This window comes from Chanos chanos, chromosome 10 (assembly GCF_902362185.1).
Source record: "Chanos chanos chromosome 10, fChaCha1.1, whole genome shotgun sequence".
NCBI lineage: Eukaryota > Metazoa > Chordata > Actinopteri > Gonorynchiformes > Chanidae > Chanos > Chanos chanos.
This window is the reverse complement of record NC_044504.1, coordinates 25,899,554-25,920,372: the sequence shown is the minus strand read 5'-3', so window position 1 is coordinate 25,920,372 and position 20,819 is coordinate 25,899,554. Positions and strand designations below refer to the sequence as shown.

General features: G+C 36.9%; 1 protein-coding gene across 1 annotated transcript in view; it reads left to right on the top strand.

Moving 5' to 3' along the window:
- Positions 1–20,585, top strand: part of pth2ra (parathyroid hormone 2 receptor a) — a 44,886-nt gene extending 24,301 nt beyond the window's left edge. The window contains exons 8-13 of the mRNA XM_030787533.1: positions 3,497–3,557; positions 7,428–7,494; positions 11,002–11,096; positions 12,458–12,596; positions 18,917–18,958; positions 20,193–20,585. Of these exons, the coding sequence (XP_030643393.1) occupies positions 3,497–3,557; positions 7,428–7,494; positions 11,002–11,096; positions 12,458–12,596; positions 18,917–18,958; positions 20,193–20,585 (797 nt within the window). The remainder of the gene's footprint in view (positions 1–3,496; positions 3,558–7,427; positions 7,495–11,001; positions 11,097–12,457; positions 12,597–18,916; positions 18,959–20,192) is intronic.
- The last annotated feature ends 234 nt before the right edge of the window (positions 20,586–20,819 follow it).

Below are 20,819 nucleotides of genomic sequence, written 5' to 3'. Positions count from 1 at the left end.
TTGCCAGTGTAATGATTTAAGTTACATTAATTTTCCTAAAATGCCTTATTATATGCAGATATATGATACATGAAAATCCACAAGTCAGCAATGCTTCGAAATTATGCAAATAAATCTAGGGCATCTATTCATCATCTAAACACTGTTATCTTATCCATAAGTTAGTAAGTGTTTGATATTACCTTTAAAATGAAAATGGACATTAGGCACTATTTGTGTTGTAATTTCTGTACATCTATTTGAAATGTAAAGTGAAAATAAGGACTTTATAGAAGACGCTGACCAGACGCTGACTGCTTAATTTGTTGAAAGTCTCGGCCCACTTGACACAGATCATCTCGCTATTCTTTTCACATACCTCCTCTATTGCCCTGCCATCATACCTAGCTAACCACATCAAGGCTTTGATTAACTGGCTCTTCCTACTGGTGGGATGGGAGGAAATAGGATGAGTGGCTGAAAAGGCTGTCTTCTTTAAGTTAGTCCTCATGCTCTTTCGCTCCACATTGTCATATTTCATGTGGCTAAATCAGGACCAATAAACTCACTGCACTTGTGGAAACAGGAGACTTTTTAGCACTGATACTAAGCTTGTTCCAAACCTGGTGGCTGCTTCAGAATCCTCTCCCAGTGGACCCTCTGTCAGACTGCAGTGTGAGCAGACTTAATCAAATGAGTGCAAATCAGAGAGAGCTGAGGGATGTATTGAATACTGAATGATATTTTGAATTTGGTTTGATAACAGGCAGACCTGAGAGAGGAAATGTTCTTCATACTGTTCAGTTTTGTTTCAGGACTTTAATAATAAGCATTTGTGAGAGAATCACATGCAGAGAAATGTGCTCAATATTTGTTTCATGCAGAGATATAGTGCTCAATATTTATACCTGAGTCAGAAGTCATCAAATCAGTGCTTTGTAAACAAGGAAGCAGAGCCTTCCTTCTGTGAAGCATAGCAAGTGTCAGAGACATATCCCACAATCAGTAGCCTCAAGGTGAAATTCACTCTTAAGGGAGTGTAGGCTTAGCTGTAATAGATGTTTATAAATGTGATTTTTGGAACTAACCCCTTGATTTTCTGTTGTGTATGTATGTACACACACATCAAAGTGCATCTGAAATTGTACATAAAATGAGTTCAGAACATAGGGTTTTCTCAAAACACTTACCTATGTCTTCATAGCTTAGGTACTTGATATTTTTCCTTCTCTTCCTCTCTCTGATACTTTCCTTTCTTTCTCTTTCTTTCTCTCAGCAGAGAATACAAAGCCTAACACTTTCAAGTGCTTCTTCAAATTGTCCATGAAGTGTGCCCTCTCTTAAACATAAAGGACTTCCTTACCTTTTCTATATGATCTTTGCAGGATGACATTACTGACATAGCCAGACTATTTGTTATTATACGTACGTCCTGTCTCTTTCAAAGAGCTCAACTTGAAGTGTTCTTTCTTTATGTACTGTTTACCCCATTTGATGTGCTTTTCCTGGCACAGCAAAGATAGATGCACCTTTGAAGTGGAGATTCTTCTTTGAAATGTTATACAGCTGAGGAGCTTGCTGTATTCTTGCAGATGTTCTTTAACGTGGCTTTGGGCTTTAGATGCTTTGTTTCACCACTCTGATGATCACTGGCACTGTGCCATCAGAGCACACACACTCTGATATAGAGTACCAGGGATAGCACAATGAAGTTATGTGCCTCTCAACTGTGTAATTACATACACGAAGGGAAAATGTACACAAGTCAAGACTCATGTAAAGTAATAATGAAAAAGCCATTTGCATCAGAGCATTTGATTAACATGAGAATTTCCCTCCCATCTGCAAAATGAGATAGGCCTACACGAGGATGCACTCTTGCTGAGCTGAGTGAGCCCGACGTAAATAGAAAAGGGTAAAAGTGTTTACTTAGTCATCCATTTTTTCAGCTGAAGGAAAGCTTTAGTTATAGTTAAATTAGTTCGGTGCAACATAAATTGCTATTGATTGTCCAGCAAAGTCAGTGTTAAAGAGTTGAGAAAAAGGCTCAAGTCAGGGGAGATGTCCAGCCTTCTGGGTCATAGTTCTCTAGCGTCTTGAATTTCAAACACTTTAATGAAAGGTCAAATTTTTCTTTTTCTTACTGGAGCTGGACCATAATGATCTGTCTGTCTCTTTTCCATCTTTTTGAATCGAGACACTTCCAAAACTCCTCGAGCGACCCATATAGCTTTAGAACTATAGAGTCGGCTTCCAGTTCTTCCCTTTGCTCATTTGTCACTGTGGATTTGGGGTGCACAGTCCTCTTCTTGGACAGCTTACATTCTACAGGATTTTTTAAATCAAACCTAACATGAATCTAATATTCAGAAACAGCTAAGGGTATTGATTGGTTATACAAATCTTGATTAGTTGATGTAGGATTGGAGCAAGAGTCTGAATCCCCTGTGGCTTTCCAGAAGGAAGGTTTTCTACCACTGCTGCAAACCTTTTACTGCACAACTATGGAAGTGCACACATGGTTTATAAAGAAAACATCAGCATCAAAAGTTTACTGCTTGTTATATGTTTGTTGTCTACTGGTTGTGTATTGGAACATGCCCACAACTTGCAAACTGAATACATCTAAACAACATTTTTTCTTTTTTGATTGTGGGTGTACATTGACAGATTTCATCCATGATCTTTTTTTTACATGGTAAATCAAATCCCATCTCCTCAATCACCTTAACAGGTTTGTGATTTTGTTCAAAATGGCACAGAGAAAGAGTGTGTAATCATCACAATCACAGATGGTTCCTGTGGTACCTGCTGTGATGATGAGTGTAAAGGCTAATTCTAGGGATGATGAGAGAAAGGATTAAACAGCCAATGGATTTACTGGTGATAAAGGGCAACTATTCTACGTAGTGAAAACGTACGCTTGCTTACATGGAAAAACTACAGTACTTCAATAAACAACAAAATAAGTTATACTCTATTGATCCCCAGGCAAAATATTATCACACATCAGCTCGTAAAGCAAAAAAAAAAAGAAAAATGAAAACATTAAATCTTTCAGAGTATACACCTAACTTTGAGAGCATATACCTGTAACTCACACCTGTTATGTTTGGATATTGTATCATAGCTTGATGGCTGTTTGGAGAAAAGATTTTGTTGGCAGTTGGTGGCAGGTTGGGAGGATGTGATTATAGCTAAAACATCTTCTGCTGAATGATAAGTACAGTGTGGATGGGGTGCAGGTGATTTTTCATGAGGGTCACATCCTTCCCTGCTGCACTGCCTCTAGAAGTTCCAGGTGGTGGTCAACAGCTGGGTTAACCCCCTGGAGCAGTGTCTTGAGCTGTTTCTTTTTTCTTTTTTTATGTTCTTGTCTATATGTGATTTCTCAGCAGACTTACGTACCTTTTTACTCAGTCACGCAAACATGATAAATTATATGGAGAAACATCAGTGTTTCATTACAAAAAAACAATTTCTGACTTCCCCCCCTTTTTCCTATGTCTAATTTTAGGTGTCCCTGCTCTCTTTGTGGCAGCTTGGGCAGTTGTCAGGGCAACACTGGCAGATGCAAGGTGAGATACATGCCTAACTAAGCATGCTCAAAGACCTCTCTGAATATATGTATTGGATCAATATCAACCTTGCAAGATTTGATATAATCTATTTAATACTTATCTTATAGCGTTTGAGATTTGCACTTACATGAAGAGTGCTTGTTCTAGACTGGAACGCATGGACGACTTCTGCCCATAGCAGCATTGCAGAAATAGAACACTCAGTATCAGATGGGGTTACGATGCTCTGTGACACAAGTCTTTGTGCAAATGTCAATAGATTATAGCTGGAATCAGTACAATCTGTTTGTATCTCAGATATTTTGGATTACTTAGGATAGTGGTCTCCAGAAAGCGGGCTCAGTAAGTAAAGGTGTATTGAACCCAGAAATGGATAACTAAAAAAAATTAAGACAAATAAATAATCATAATCATAATAATTTGAATCAGTAAAATCAGTTCAGTAATCTTCTAAAACGTGTAAGCGTTGACTGGTTTGTGTCCTTGTGACAACAAATGTAGGGAGATGGGATGTAATTCCTCAGCCATTTCTGGTCTTATTACTAAAAAGTTTTGTTTCTTTGTGCGTGGTTATAATTTTCTCACAGTATTTAATGAATAAGTTGAAATGCCTAGAAAATGACAACTTATTATGAAGATACTCATTCAGTTTACACAGAAAGCATTCCTCATTTCATTGAATTCTCATTTAGTTTTTTTTGCTCCTGGAGCAGTTATCTTATTACACCCACGCTAACTGGAATTAACTTTTTTGGACAAGGTATAAAGGCAATTTTTAATCAGTAATCTCAGTGAATACCTTTGTTACACTGTCGGCAATTCCAAATTTTTGATTAGATCTGACCATTCGCATTTTGTAAACCAAAACAAAATTGGTGTGGACTGACCTGGCATAGCCTGTGAAAAGCAAGAGAAAGATGGTCTCATGTGTAGTAGTCCGTTGCTACTCACTGGGCCCTTACTTTAATCTTTTAGCTGATTTAGCACAAATGCTAATTGTAGATGTGCCAGCCTATAGGACAAGGAGGAAAATTAGAAAAAGCATCAAATTCATAGCTTCATTATTCTCTGGAGCTGTCACTGCTTTACATTTCAACTTATGTATATACATGTATTCAACAGGCTCAACGGTGTAGGGTTATGGTCACAATGTAGAATTAACTCTAAAAATAAAAGATGTCAAAAAAAGAATAATTAAAAGAAAGTGTTTCCACAATTTAAAAAAAGGAAAAGAAACATGTTTCACGTGTTTCACAAAACATTACAGGCAACCAAGAACCACAAAAAACTTGTTGTTTAACAAGTTCAGCATAAGTCCATACAAATGTGGTCCAAATCTATTATGAAAAAATGTGTCCAAAGAAATAATTTACTCCAAGTTTGCCAATGGCTAGACTTCATTGCGGATCATGAGGGATTTTTTTATGTTTTGTTTGTGACTGACTTATTGAGAGATGTTGCAGATTTTAACTGTTACAGAATTTAATTCCTCTAATGATAGAGATGTTTTTCTTGTTTTCCATAAGATTTAATTTCAGTCTGCTTTTCAGTTAATAGATTACATGTGCCAACGAATAATTTTGCTAAAAACAAAATGCTTTGGTTATTCATGTTTCTTTCATTCATGAGTCTGTTTCATATAGTCATTAGACCAAGAGGGTTTGAAAATGCCACTACACTAAGGATTTTTGTTCAGTTACAGAATATAACAGTATTTCTCTGACAGAGAGTATCTAACCTCTGAGTAATTTTTTTTTATTGGTTTTTAGGTAGCTCTCCAGTTGTTATCTTAACATTGTTAGACTGTCCTCCTCTTGTATAATGACTATATGTATAATGTATAATGTATAATGACGACAAGACAACCTAGAAACTAGTGTGCCGAAGTGTGAAATGTTCCCATATACTAGTATTCCTGTAGGCCAGTGCTGTAATATGCAAATGTGCTCATAGAACAGGGCTCGCATCTGCCATTTTTACAGAAGCCAGTGTCTCCACGCTCTGGAGTCCTCATGTTGGTACTGTGGGGTGAAAACTTCCACAAAGGCAGTTTTTCAGGAGGAGGAAAAATGTTTCATCACCATTTCATCACCACTGAATTTGCACAAAAACAATCTATGTAAGCTAAAATTTTTGCCCACTATGAGTTTTGTACGTGGTATAGAAATGCCATGCTTTTTTCTTTTTTATTATGGATTAGTATGAATCACATTAATTTAAGAGATTATGTTCTCTTTGAATAAAACTGTACAAAAGGCATGAGATATGGATATGCATATAGCAACCCTATAATATGGTAATCCTGTAATCATCACATTGTTAAGTCAAAGGCAGCATGGGACATTCACACGTTAAACATATTCACTTATAAAAGGATTAATTGTCTCTCCATTTTTGCATAATTTGTAACTGACTCTACCCTGTGAAAATACATACTATTTGTACATGAAAACAATAATACCATCCATGATGAAGCTTTGCTTTGTTTTTTACACCTAAAAAAGATCCTAAAACTACAAGGAAACAATTAAGATGTAGCCAGGTTAAGTCAATTATATATCAGGTTATCGTATTCACGATCTGTGCATGGTCAAACATGTTAAAATGGCAATATTTAACACTACACATTAATACACAGAAAGTTTACCAGCTTCAAGGATCAAAGATATCTTTATTATTCCTAAGGGGCAATCTGTTATACACTCAACAGTGTCCACACAACATCAGATAAACAATAATAAATAAACAATAAATACAACATAAAATACTTCAGCTTACATCAGCTTCAACCCTGAGTAGATTGTAGGTGGGCTAGAATTCAAAGAAAGAGGGATGAATTCACAACCAGAGTGACACATTATCCATGTGTGTCATTTACTGACCACCACTCATGCAAGTTCACTCTGAAAAACAAATTAGTACAAACATGTCATTTACTGCCATTATCAGATGTGTAATTATAATCTATTTCTTAGCTCCCTGCTTAGAATAGATCCAGCACCATTAAAACTTTTTTTAATCTTAGAAATACAAAATAAAGAAGCTGTTACAACCAGTTTTTAAACACACATCCATAAAATACAGTTTTTGTGCCTGCTACAGTTTACAGCAATAATGGTTCAGACTTAACAAGAATTGTTCATCAAGCATCGCAGTGTACACACTTGAATAGACAATATTAACTGATTAACATTAAAAATTTTCTATGCATGTAACCATATCCCTATAACTTCCATGAACTGAAATGCCAATCCAGCTACTGTATGACTGTCTTTTGTTTCATGGCTCTCATAGCATTTCTCAGTGATGGATTGTGGCTTCCCATAACATTGTTGAATATCCCTTCCAAAATATATTTCTTTTTAGAACCATGAAAACCTTTGATTATCCTCACTGGCAAGTAGCGCATGATACTGTAAACATTTATAACTGGATTATGTATGCCTAGACAAATGGGAGTAAACAAACTCAAATAAGCAGTAAAATGCACAAGGGAAATGCTTGCACTGAGAGATGCATGATGAAAATGATCTCAGGGGAGCTAAAGACTATATGCCTCACCCTGTGACTGCAATTAATGGGATAAGGGTATGGAAAGGGAATTCATTACCATCTTACAACAGCTCCAGGGTACATGACTTTTACTGAAACTTTGTCCTCTTCCTTCTCTCTCTCTCTCTCTCTCTCTCTCTCTCTCTCTCTCTCTCACTACTCTTTTATTTATGCCCCTCCCTTAATCATATACCATGTGTGCCTCTTTATCCTTATTCACTATTCCACTCTTTTCATTATCCCTTCCACTGTTTCCCTTTTATTTTCTAATCTGCCTCTTTTTTTCTCTCTCACTGTATCTCTCTCTGATGGCAGATGTTGGGAGTTAAGTGCAGGCAACATAAAATGGATATACCAGGTTCCCATTCTGACAGCTATAGGGGTAAGTGGGAGCAACGTGGTAATGTGCACAGTATGCATTGTCTCACTATGCATGCATGCCTGAAAATGTGTTCAAAGACCGAAATAGTCTTTACTTCAGTTTCCAAACCGCTAGCATCCAACTTTCTCTTTTATTTTGGAACTCTTTTGGTTGAAAGCCCTCACAGCAACTGTGGCACATCAAAACATGAATGACAAATGCATTACACTAATTGCTGCATTTTTAGTGTTGTGTTTTGTGTGTATGTCTCTCCCTCTCTCTATCTCTCTCTCTCTCTCTCTGTGAGTGTGTGTGTGTGTGTGTGTGTGTGTGTGTGCTTGTGTGTGTATGTGTGTGTACGTGTGTGTGTGTGTGTGTGTAAGAGAGAGAGAGAGAGAGAGAGAGAGAGAGAGAGCGAGCATGTTTTTATGTATCTCCCAATTATGTGTCTTCAGTGAGAGGATTCAGTCTCTAATACACTCAGCACACAGAGTCCAGTAACTCTCAGCAGGGGACTTGAACATCAATGGTGCTCCTCCTTTGCTGCTCATTAGATGCATTATAAATGGACAAACATCATGATAGAGAAGATTAAAAAAAGCAACATACAGGGGAAGTATCTTGCCATATGTTCATAACTGTGTCTTTCTTGGAATTAAATGGGAAAATGCTCTGAATTTAAGGTGTATAGATGTTTCATCATAAAAAAAGAAGAAAAGAAAAGAAAATGTTAATTTTGGTAAAAAATGGAGGACACAAAACAGTAGATTATCACTGTGAATAGTATACATTGCCATTTATGTGTTAAAGGGTGAATTGTCACTATTCTTTTGGAATCTGATGTTGCTGTTGCAGTTATTGCACAGAGGCAAACACTTATTTGTGGACTGCAGAGCGAAGTCAATGTGTAGTGGAGTATTTAGAGCTCGTTTCACATTCAGTTCAAAGCTTTCAGATCTTTAAACAGCATCCCCAAAATGTCATTGGAATGGCTTCATTTTACAACCCACTCTTTCCTCTTTCAAATGATAGCTGCTCAAAGTTACGTAAGCAGAGAGGAGAGAAACATGGGTGCATCGAGTTTTGTCTCCTGACTCATGTTCATTAAGATGAAAATTTTGTCTGAACTGTACATCTTCTAAAACAGAGAAAATTCTTCTTTTGTCTGTTTCCCTCTGCATTCAAATAACAATAAAGCCAAAATCATTCCTATTTGTGAACATTGGAGGTCAAGCAAAACTGAATCAGTCTCTGTTATGGAGTGTTGGAGGTAGAGTAGGATGCATTTTGCCTATGGCTTTCTCTAGTACCAACAGGAGTTCTACTTCAAGTTATCACAGAGCGTCTGTTAATGGATGGGAAAGGTTGTTATACAGGGGGAAGCAGGGGTGCTACAACACTGAATGTAGCTGTCTTTTTGAGAGCTGGGTAGGGAATAGGTTCAGCACCGAATGAATCTGTGTTTATTGGGAGACGTGTGAGACCCTCAAGACGTGTGAGACCCTCAAGAGTACTCGCAACTTGTCTACAAGATTGAATAACACATGTTTTGTTTCCTCAAAGAATCCAGTACAGACCAAAAAAAGAATACACCACCCTATCATGGCCAAAGGTTACTTTTGTTTATTGTGACTCTCAGGAAATGAGGAGAAAGGAAACGTTATTTCGAATGCACTACTATTGTGGTTCAATTTTTGGTGACATGTAGTCCACTTATAATTGGCTGTGATTTTTCATGATATCAGTATTATGAGTCAAGTGTTCCACAGGTGCCTAATTTCTAGCTTTACCTTTAGATTAATTTCAAAATACAAAAAATACACATATCCATTAAGAGAATATTAAATATTATTAAAAACAATGCCTCACTATATGATGGAGAAGGTACTGAGGAATTCACATTCATTTTGACTAGAGGTGTAATGGTTCACAGTTTGGTTTGACCTTGGGTTTTGGGTCATGGTTCAGCTGGCATCACAGTTTGGATTGAGAGTAAACTGAACACAAAAAGAACAAATTTAATACAAACAGCAACGAAACCTCTCAGAAACTGAGGGTGAAATAAATCTAATCTTCAATACCTTTTATTTTAAGGTTCTTCTTATGGAGTGTGAGTGTAAGAAGACTAAATCTGAGCAACAGTTATTTTAAGGCTGTTCTCCATGACAGTGATAACTCTAAACATCAGTATCTTTTAAGGTTCTTCATTAGGAAAATGTCCCTAAGATTTCTGTCTCTGTAAATGACAGCCAAACTGAATTACTGCTGGATTTAGGATTTGGATGAGGCAGGAGGATCCTCAGTTTTAGGACTCACTGAACCACACCATTTGATCAGAAAAAGAGGCACATGACAACTGCAAAATGATGGCCAACTGCCCCGACCTTTTCAGATTAATACGCAACTACATTTGATTCCACCTAAGTATTACACAAAAGATTCCACATCAAGAAATGCAGAGATTAGATCTATTTTATTCTAGTGTATTCCAATATAACTTATTTTATTTATGGTCTGAATGATAACATTGTGGTTTTTGTTGTTATTTAAAATGTTTACTCAGGCAACATTGTGACTAAAGCTGTTATAATGGCCCACTCAATGAAAACATATGCACACCGCTTGATAAGCATGGTGCATGTATGATTGAGCTCTCGTCTCAATGATTAAAAATGCAAACGTCACGGAATGTTCTCTTGTACTATGTATATGTACTGGCATGGTGTCATATTTGAGAAAACAAAAGCTGACTCACAAGAGCTTGGGAAAACAAATCCACACACCACAAAGGTTTCCAGAGATAAAGGTTTCCATAACCCTCATTACTATCACCAAGGTAACCTTGAGTTCAACACCATGAAGGAATTTGCATTTTACATATTACTTCGCACCCATGTAACAAAAGCCATTTATCCAGTGTTGTTCTTTTAAATAAAGCATTTGGGCTGCACCACAGCTGTACCAACCACTTGTGCTCCCCACTAATGTGTTTTTCATTATGATTTTTTGTAATATTTGTTCTATTTCAAATACATTGTGAAGGACGTCCATTTGAATAACAGCCAATGCCAAATGAGATGCCAAACACATTTATTGTATTACCGTCAATACCAGCTTGTTAGGAAATTTGTTAGGCATTTCTTACTCAGTCACTGCCTCTTGCTTCATGTGACTCAGCAATCAACATGTCATCTGTCTCCGTGCATTTTTACCCCTGAATGCGTGAAAACAAAATCTCTCTCTCTGTCTCTTTCTGTCTCTCTCATGAAGAACCATGGGTCTATGACACACATGTGTAGTGAGCCAAAATGCACAAAAAAAGTTTTTGAGCTATATCAGGGTAACTACAGTAGTTTGATGTTAAACTGAAACATGAATTTCCAAGATATTTACCAAGTTTTGAAAACCTGAAGTTTTTGCACTAGCAACAGATTTAGTGGTGAAATAATAATAATAGTAATAAAAACAAATATTAATAATAATTAAGCAATATATCAGTTCTGTGATTTCTACATTTCTCTTTCTCAGCTGAACTTCATCCTGTTTGTGAACATTGTGCGAGTGCTTGCAACAAAGATCCGTGAGACAAACGCAGGAAGATATGACACCAGGAAACAGTACAGGTGGGTATGAACAATTAGAGACATATCCTTGTTTACTGAACTGTTGTAGGAAAATACCTCAGATTGCACCGAGTAGCAAAGCAAGAAACTGTGGATACTTTTGTTTTAGTGAATTGGCAGGTTTTTTTATCTGTTAGTGTCAGAGTTCAAGCTGGACTGAACCTTCTGCTCCATGCAAGACTGTCTACAGCCAAAGAACCCAACAGAGAAAGCAATACCTCTCATACATCCATTAATACATAATATATTGTTTATGTATATTTTGTTTTATCTCGTCTTTGTGGCAGAATCCTCCCCAGCAATTATTTGTGTTTACAGGCCTGATTGGATTGAGTCATTAGGCCTTTTCCTTTCTGGATCCAGCTTTGTTTTCAGAAATAACTAAACAAACAGCATGCTGAAAACAGAGATAATTATCAGGTTCCACCCTGTGATGACACAAGGTTACACATGGCAATTCTCAGTACAGTTCAGTCAGTCCCAAACACAATGTCCAGGGATGCAAATCGGCACAGATAATAACAGCAGTCATTTTCATTGTTCTAAATGCCCTGCTAATTTGCAGAAAGGTGAGTCTCAGGTGTCAGTGCTAACGGCTGGTGCCAGTGACACCGCACTATTTACACTGTGGCTTGCAAACACGTCAATCAAACTAGTGTTGTGTTAAGATCAAAAGGACTTAGCCTCTAGTGCTCTACTGGCAGTTGCAAGTGTTCAGAGTATGATTTGTTTTGACAGAAAATAACATAACATGACCTGCTCTCAAATTCATGAATCTCTTCTTAGGGTTCAGGAAGTCCTTCAGGAGTTTTTATCTAAGCTTACTTTTATTGGCAGTTATTTAATAAACCTGACTTGAATTAAGATGAAATTGATGGAGGAGGTCAACTTCCTGTGCAATTACATGTATAACCTGACCCCTCCATTTATTATGTTTCCTCTGTTAATATTCGTTCTTTTTTAATTTTCTAGTTTTAAAGTGATAATGAAAGTGAGAATCTGGTGGGCAAATGTAAGATTTAATTTAGAAATAAGTAGGAGAGATTTACTGGTGGGCCATTGTGGATAGATTTGCTCAGGTTGTAAGGATCTACCATACCTTAAGGTCATGTGTGGGAAGTTCCTCATTTAACCAAAAGACAACACATTTTGTAATGTACTGCATTTTCACATACTACGTGGTCTACGTGCAAGAGCAGTTAAAAGCTTTATTTGTTACACAGGGAATGTTGAGCTGTTATATAATATAAAGAAGAAATTACTTTTGTTCCATTTAGATGTTCTCATGCTGAATCAGTATTGATTTACAGATATAAACAACATGGTTTACCTTCTATTCCCTCAATGTCCTTTGTAAACAGGAAGCTGGCCAAGTCCACACTAGTGCTGGTGCTTGTGTTTGGAGTTCACTACATTGTGTTTGTTGGGATGCCTCACACTTTCAAAGGACTTGGTTGGGAAGTAAGGATGTACTGTGAACTCTTCTTCAACTCCTTCCAGGTACATGTCATTCCAGTCCAAAATGTTTAATTACTTAAGCTATTGTTATTGAAGTTAATTATTCCTCTAAGGTTTTCTTGCATTGTGCGAACAGATACAAAATTTACGTTCCTGTATTAATTCTGTATGATGTTTGTACATAATCAATACTTCCTTTGGATGGATTTAATGCCTTTTGAGTAATCCGAGACTTCAGAGAATCACTAGAAGGCCACTTTTGTAGAGAAGGATCATCTCACATTAAAAATTGTGTATTATTTTGTCAGTTCACAACAAAAAGTACAAAAGCTAAAAAGTATGACAGCAAAGGGAAAATATTTCAGTCTTGACTGTGATTATTCTTAGTTCACAAGGGGATAACAATGGATATCATACACAGAAATAGACCAGTAAGCTTGTATAATCCAATTTACAGTATAAAAAATCCCGTTGGCCAGTGATTGATATAAGAATTAATGACAGGAACACAGAGACAATTTAACACTGTCAGTGACAGGAGCTAACAGAGAATCAAATGACCATTCTGGAAAAAATATCAGAATAGCATTCACAGAGGGCATGAGTAGGAATCACAGTTATGAACTACCAGAGTGGTCTTTCTTTTTATTTGAACCATCAGTATATTCTGTCTCTGGGTAACAAATATGCCTGAATTCAGCCTGCAGTCATTTGTGGTGCCCTAACTGACGTGTGTTTGCCGATAGTTATGTCATTGTTGTTAGCACTGAGGAACTGAGTGTTTTGCATCAGTAAAATGTTTAGAAACTGGCTTTGAGCCCATAAATGGTGTCTTTGTGTTTATTCATGTTTCACCATTTTGTCTTTGTTTGTCTAACACAACATAGCAAGTTACGTGCAAAAAGGGTAAATGACTGTCATTAATTGAATTACAGTTTCATAGTCCGCCGTTCTATCTCACTTAGTTGCTCAGTGTTTTTAGTGTTTTATTATTTATTGTTAGTACACAGCTGTGACTTTTTATGTGATTTTATGTGTGGCTTTGTTCCTTTCTTTGGGGACTGTCAGTGACTCAGAATGTATTGACATGTGGCAGAGGGAAGAGTGTTTGAAATTCCCTTAACAGTGTGGTCAGTAGGAGGACGACACCAATTTCACATCCCAGTGGATTTTAGAGGAGAAGTACATCTCTGATTTCTTCAGTTTGTTAAACATAGTTTATTCATCAGGGATAACATTTTTTCTTTTTTCTCATTCCATTTTTAGAGCTGGTTCTCTCTTTTTTGTGTGTCTGACCACATAATTCACTGTCTCATCTTTGTCCAGCTAAGACTGAAAATCCTCTATGTATGAATACTCATATCAAGATGCAGGGCACACCATTTTTAATGATGCAGAGGGGAAATGGTCCATATTATTCTGTTTATTTCACATACATGAAGTTATACATCTGATGTCCACCATGCAACAACAGTGCCCCTAAAAGCTTTTTATTATTAAATATAATGGCAGTTAACCTGACTATTGACTATTAATAAAGCCTATGTAACTGAATCACAATCTTCACTCTTCTAGATATAGAAAATGTTTATCTTTTTTCATTAAAGTGTAGATTAGTCTGTGCAGATTAAACTGTCTCTGTGTTGCTGTGGCTGTCTAGCTGAACTGCTCTGGTCACAGTTCAAACTTACAGTTTATAAATTCCTGCTCTATTCCTAGAAATTAATATATGGTTTCTTTGGTGGAAATCACATGGATCTGAGCATAACAAAGACCTAGCATTCATATATGTTCTTTTTTTATATAGAACCCGCCTGGTCAGCAGCAGCATTCATGAGTATATAACATTCTGAAAAATATAACTAAGCATTTAAGATAAAGGTCAGAAGAGACATCTCTACAGTACAGTGAATCAACTGTATGAATAGGAGAGTGCTCTCTCTAACTGTACATGCATGGTGCCCACACAAGATCATCAACTGATTCCATATCTGTGTCTAAAGTTAGTGCACAATCTTTTCACATCCATGTTCAGAGACATTGTAGAGTCACTTGAAGTGTTTTCTGAATGGTGAGAAAAGTAAGCAGTTTTAAGGTGGGTGTTGTGTAGCATATGCACTCAGAGGTAAACAAAATTTTCACACACAGTGCTATTCTTGGTTTTCTTGCTGCAGAGCTTGCAAGGAAGCATTCTAAGATGAAACATCACACTGACATATAATTGGGAATAGCCCTCCAACTAGGTTTCCGGGAAGAAGATTAGCTTCCGAGTGAATGCTGGAAAAAATCTAAAGGATTGAATTATCTGAGCCATTACAGAAACACAATTTGGTCTGCTATGCATTTCTTGAAGATAAATAGATAAAATTACTTGGACATACTTTATGTGTCTCAACTGATTCTTCAGTTTGTCATTCTGTAGATCAGATGTCATGTTATTTTTCAGTAAAAATGAGAGATGGAACCTTATGTAGTTACACAAGGAAATACCTTGTCACTTAAATGAAATAAACTGATGTGATTGGAACCCTTTCTGAGTTTCAGTTGGCTGTAGCAGACGTTTTACTGGGAGCTGGGCCTTGTGGGTTTCTGTGTTGAGTCACCCAAAAGTGAATTGACAGGGGTTGGTGGAGAGCTCTAACACCCCCGACGAATTTAAGAGATTATCCCGCTCAGCAGCTCCCCCCTTTTATCTGGCTGACATGTTCAGATGAGATACAGCACCCCGCAGCCTTTTGGTGAGGCAGACTGGAGCTGTAGCAGCATATTTGGGTGGATGGAAACCCTAATGTTTAAATTCACTAAATGTGCCTTGAACTAGATCAAACAGATATTTTGTCACCCAAACGTAATCACTTGAATTAGTTTGACCATTCAGGGCGGTGTTCTCTATGGAAATAAGTATGTGACAATCCAAAAGTAAATCCTTTGTTTGTTCCAGTGGAAGATTTCTGGGACTGCCATAAGACAAATTTGAGGCTTGCTTGAATTGATTCTTGTGACAAAAAACAAAGAATGGGATTTATCTGGTGGTTGTCGAAAGTTATATAAATTCTAAAATGCAATAGCATTGAAGCAGCAAACTTGTCCAGACTATGTAATGAGTGCCCATTTGTTTAGTCAGCTCCCAGTCCTAGCTTTCAAAGGCCGAGATTGTAATCTATGTATCAACAATGGCTTTGACGAAGGAGTTTGCAACAAAGTATGATAATTCATACATATAGGTCATCAGAGAAAAACATCATTTCGTTGAATACATCTGCTGAATTGCTCTGAAATTATACCAAAAAGCAGATTTATCTATTTGTATTTGTTCTGATATTTGATAATATCATTTTCACCCTACAATGTGTGCAAAACCATAAAGGGATCATTAAAAAACATAGCCTCAGACAAAAGCCTCAGACATTACCTTTCAGGTTTTGGGAAGTGTCTCCTCGAATATAAAGGCAGGGAACGTTGACTGAGCATTTGTTTGTCATAAATATTTCAGTGAAACCCTTCTGCTCCTCGCACTTGTTAAAAACCTGTGCTGATTATTTTACTTTAGTGTCTCTCCACACTATGAAAATATTCAGAATGCTTCTGTGAATGTGTCACTGGGGAGGACAAAAAAGGTTTCCATAGTGAAATGAGGATTGTTGGACAAAAAAAGGGGCCAAGAAAATCTTAGTTATTTACTGCATACCATCTTTACAATGACTTTAATGTCTGTAACTTGCAATTATTGTGACAGCCCTAATATCGGTTTTAGATATAAATACAGACTCCTGCTGTCATAAGGGGTTAATATAGCTAAAGACTTTAATTAACAGTGTTTAAGCATTAATCATACTTGCACCTCATATTATAAGCAATTGTCTAACGCTTGAATCCACAACAATTTGCGTACATTAGTTGGATCTCAGAGTTTTCCTACCTCTGCAGTGATCTTGGGGGCGAGTGTCTTGTTTAGTGGACATGTTCACGTTGTCCACTGAATGCTTAATCTACCACATGTTAAAACTACCAATGTTTTGTTGTCTTGGTGCTGAATCAACCCCACAAACACAATTTAGGTCCACTAAATACATATGCACATACATACATTCATATGTACATGCATACATAGATACATACATGCACCACACATACACACATACAAACACACAAACATACATACATACACACTTACATAAATACCTCAGGTTTCTGTAGAATTTTAAAGATTGTCCAAGGACCCTGGACAATAAAATGGCTACAGGTACAAAAATATACTTATTAGATTGAGGACTGTAGAGATGTCAAATGAAGGCATGATATCCTACACAAGATCCTAAGTCTTTGAGTACTATTATGTATGACGGCCAGGGCTCGTGGTCTATCTTGAGAACTTGATTTGTATGTTGTAGACTTGACAGGTCCTGCCAAGACTCTGATATTTCATTTGAAGATCGTTAGGTTTCATTCCTGGATTCTAGCAATTTGAAGGATCTATCTAAGAGCTTGATGAAATAACTCCACTCTTCATCATCCACTTTTTTCTTAATTTAGTAAATTAATTGAATAAGGGAAATAATGATAAAAAATATATATATATTATTGTGCCAGGAGCATCATGCATATTTGGTCTATGAAAAAGAATTTTGAGATTAAGTTTCAAAATTTTAAATTTATAGTCTCACCATATGTGAAATCAGCACACCCTGTAAAGCTTTTGCACCAGTGTATGAATTGGCAAAGGATCTTGGAATTACTTGCAAACTTTCTAGAGTGGTTTTCTAACAGCAAGAAACATGTTCTGCTCCAGACTGCATGACTCATAATTTTTGTCCTGAAGACTGTCCAAAAACTGAACTAAAGACTGCCCCTAGTAAAGAAACAGATAGAGCCAAAAATAGTCGGCCAAAGTTAAGCCCTGGAGGAAGAGACTCAAGTACTCAAGTTTATCAATGGCAAATATGACCTGTAACATTAGTGTAAGAATATACAACATTTTACGAAAATGTCAATATGTCACTCACTCCAACCTTCTGTCAAAAACATACACTCATTTTTTTTCTAAGGTGACCAGTGCTTATTATTTGTGTTCTTTTGAAGGGATCCATACATTTTTGTAGGTCTCTCATATCAGGATTCTCACAAAATCAAGATATGTGCAAAAGAACCTTACTTTAATCAACACAAATCAGATAAAGATTTTTTTTTATTTTGTTTTTCCATGTGCTTAGCAGGAATTTGCAGTTGATGTCTCTGCAAAGAGTAGTTTATCTATTTTTGATTAGCAAAAAGAATACTGCATATAGAATATTCAGCTAAAAAGAAATGCTGTGTTATAAAGGTTTGATATGGCCTGCTTGTGGGAAAGTGATTAAACTCACACAGATGACAATTACATGACTATAAAGTCTCACCTAGTCACCCACCTAGTAACTGCTCAACACTTTTATGTTCTCCACTGCAGCTCAGATACCTTTAAAGGTCCTAGTCACAACATTCTGGATACAAGACAAGATCTTGAAGTATTGTAGAGAAGCTAAAAAGATCTTTTGCAGATTATAGCCTCGACCTTATAGATATTTAACTGAGATTTTGACCAGCGTAGTCTTTAAATTGTATTCTAGTGTATTTCTGTATAACACTGCACTATTTTTATTCCCATGAATGTTACACAAATATTACACATATTACACTATCTGTCACAAAAAAATTAGAGCAATGTAATGACAACTGGTTTCCACCTTCCCTGCTACCAAATATCCCTCATTAATCTTTATAATTTAGGATCATTTCAGCTCATGTTTATCATCGAAATTACACCATGTGTTTGAGCATGTAAATATGTATGACGTCAGTCATATTTGTCGCTGTACTGTAAAAGGTTAATCAATTCATATGGCAAAATACTATTTTCAGCTCCAAGTCTCTCGTCTCTCAAAGCTGTTGACAACAAATATTAACTGAAAACATCACAAGATACTTCTGAGCATGTATGCAATGAAAACCTTTTAGGCTGATTTTCGGCTAGACTCATCCTTGGTGAAAAACCCTGGTTGAAACCAAATTTTAACTGGAGACACTCCATTTAAAATTCAGTTAAATCCTGGACTGAATTTAATTCTTGTTTAGGAAGCTGGCTCCATATTCTAAGGATCCCACATACTTCCAGGCTTTATAAGGGCCAATGTGGAAGAGAGAGGATTCAATAAGCATTTCTGGGGATTACCCATAAACCATCACACCACATACAGCCACAAAAGGCTCATGATTGTTCTACAAAACATAGAGTGTAAATGTCAGGCCAAATAATGTTCCTTTACCTGGGTAAAGGCAATCTGCTCTTCTCCACTATGTTTAATATGATACTTTTGTTTCTATTTTAGGGCTTCTTTGTGTCTATCATCTACTGCTATTGCAATGGAGAAGTGAGTACACAGATTAGCAGCAAACAAATTCACATTGCATTTCTTTATAAAAAAGGCATATAACAGGCATATTTCTAACTAATGTGGTTATATATTTATGAGCCATGGCCTCCTTGTATGCTTGGCTTTGACTTACATAATCTAATATGTGTTGTTTCACCTGTAGAGGAATTTAAACAAATCTTTGATACTATTGTCATGACAGTACAAAAAGTGATTTCAGATATGTAATATATATTTGATTTCTGTATTTCTTGAAGGCCATTCCCGCATATTGTGCAAAATACATGGACAAAAAATGTATATAAACAAAATAACATACAAACATTATTCAAATTTTATATAATTCTTTAGTAATGAAATATATTTATGATGTAGGATTGTCTCAGCGTAACTATGAAGACAATGATTTGACATATTTGCAAAGCACATTATGTGCTATTTCTGCATTTATTGGAAACATCGGGGAACACCATGCTATATGATACTACAAGCACAATGCCCTTGTGATAGTGAGCGCAAGGCAATACCCACACTGTAGATGGAACAAGTGTCCTCTGATATGGAAAAACTCTGCAATACAGTCGAGGTAATGTCAGTGTAATCATCTCTCAGTGTTGAAAGACCGTATATTGAACAGGTCCAGAATTATTGCAGCCTTCAGATGTTTGCCTAGATGCGGATAAAGGTGTGATTTGCCTTAACTATGTAGCCCTGTGAACACTTGTCTTGACTTACACAATGACACAAGTGATCTAATTACTGTCTCATTTTGATAGGCATTCAGGTTTACAGGCTCATCAAGGCAATTCAGAGGATTAGAGCATGTTCTGACATACTAACTCACAGAGTTATGCCCAGCTGTACTGAAGATGAGTCAGAGAAAAATTGTCTTCCCTAATTAACATTTCACACCTGTTCGAGTTGGTGTGAAAATCTGCTTGCGGTCAATTGAAAATCGATTTAAATTTTAGAAACAGTTCTGAATTGTGCTTTGCCCTCCACTCTTCAAACTAATGTGTCTACAAAGTCACACTTATTAACCCCAGAATTTCCTAACAAATGTACTAAAACTATGTCAAACTTTTTACCCTATAACACTTAAGGCGGTAACTCCACACAGAGAAACTGATACTTAATAAAGCAGATTATGTTAATCATTACATCAGTACCTGTGTATTCTTATAGTGAGTGAACATCAATATGTTTTTTTTCATCCTTTCCCAATCGACAGGTCCAGACTGAGATTAAAAAGACATGGACACGTTGGCATATGGCCTTCGACTGGAAGGGCCCAGTTGTGTGTGGCAGCTACCGCTACGGTTCTGTGCTTACTGGTCTCAATAACAGTACAAGCAGTCAGTCTCAGCTAGCTGCCAGCGGACCAGCCACACGCTCCACCACTCTCTTCTCCAGCCGTGTTTACCGGAGTTCTGGTGGCCCGGCCTTCAGTGCCCATGCAACCCTGCCTGGATACGTGCTGAGTAACTCAGATGCTGACAGCCTGCCACCTTCCATCCCAGAGGAACCAGAGGACAGCGCCAAGCAGGTGGATGACATCCTTTTAAAGGAGTCCCTGCCTGCACTGGCCAGCAGTGGCCCAGAGGATGATGAAGAGACATTGTAAATTGACAGGGATGTGCAACATGACAAGACAAAGAAACACGTGTGGAGTGAACTATGTGGAGGACTATCTGGTCACATAAAACAGAGGAAAATGCTTGTACAGTAGCTCTCTCATTGTGCAAAAGTCTTCACTTTAATTTAGAATGAAAAGGCCGTTTAGAGAGAAAGGATGTGAGGTAAGAAATAAAAGTATTGTATATTAAGCAGATTTTTGACCAGATTTGACATGTTGAAT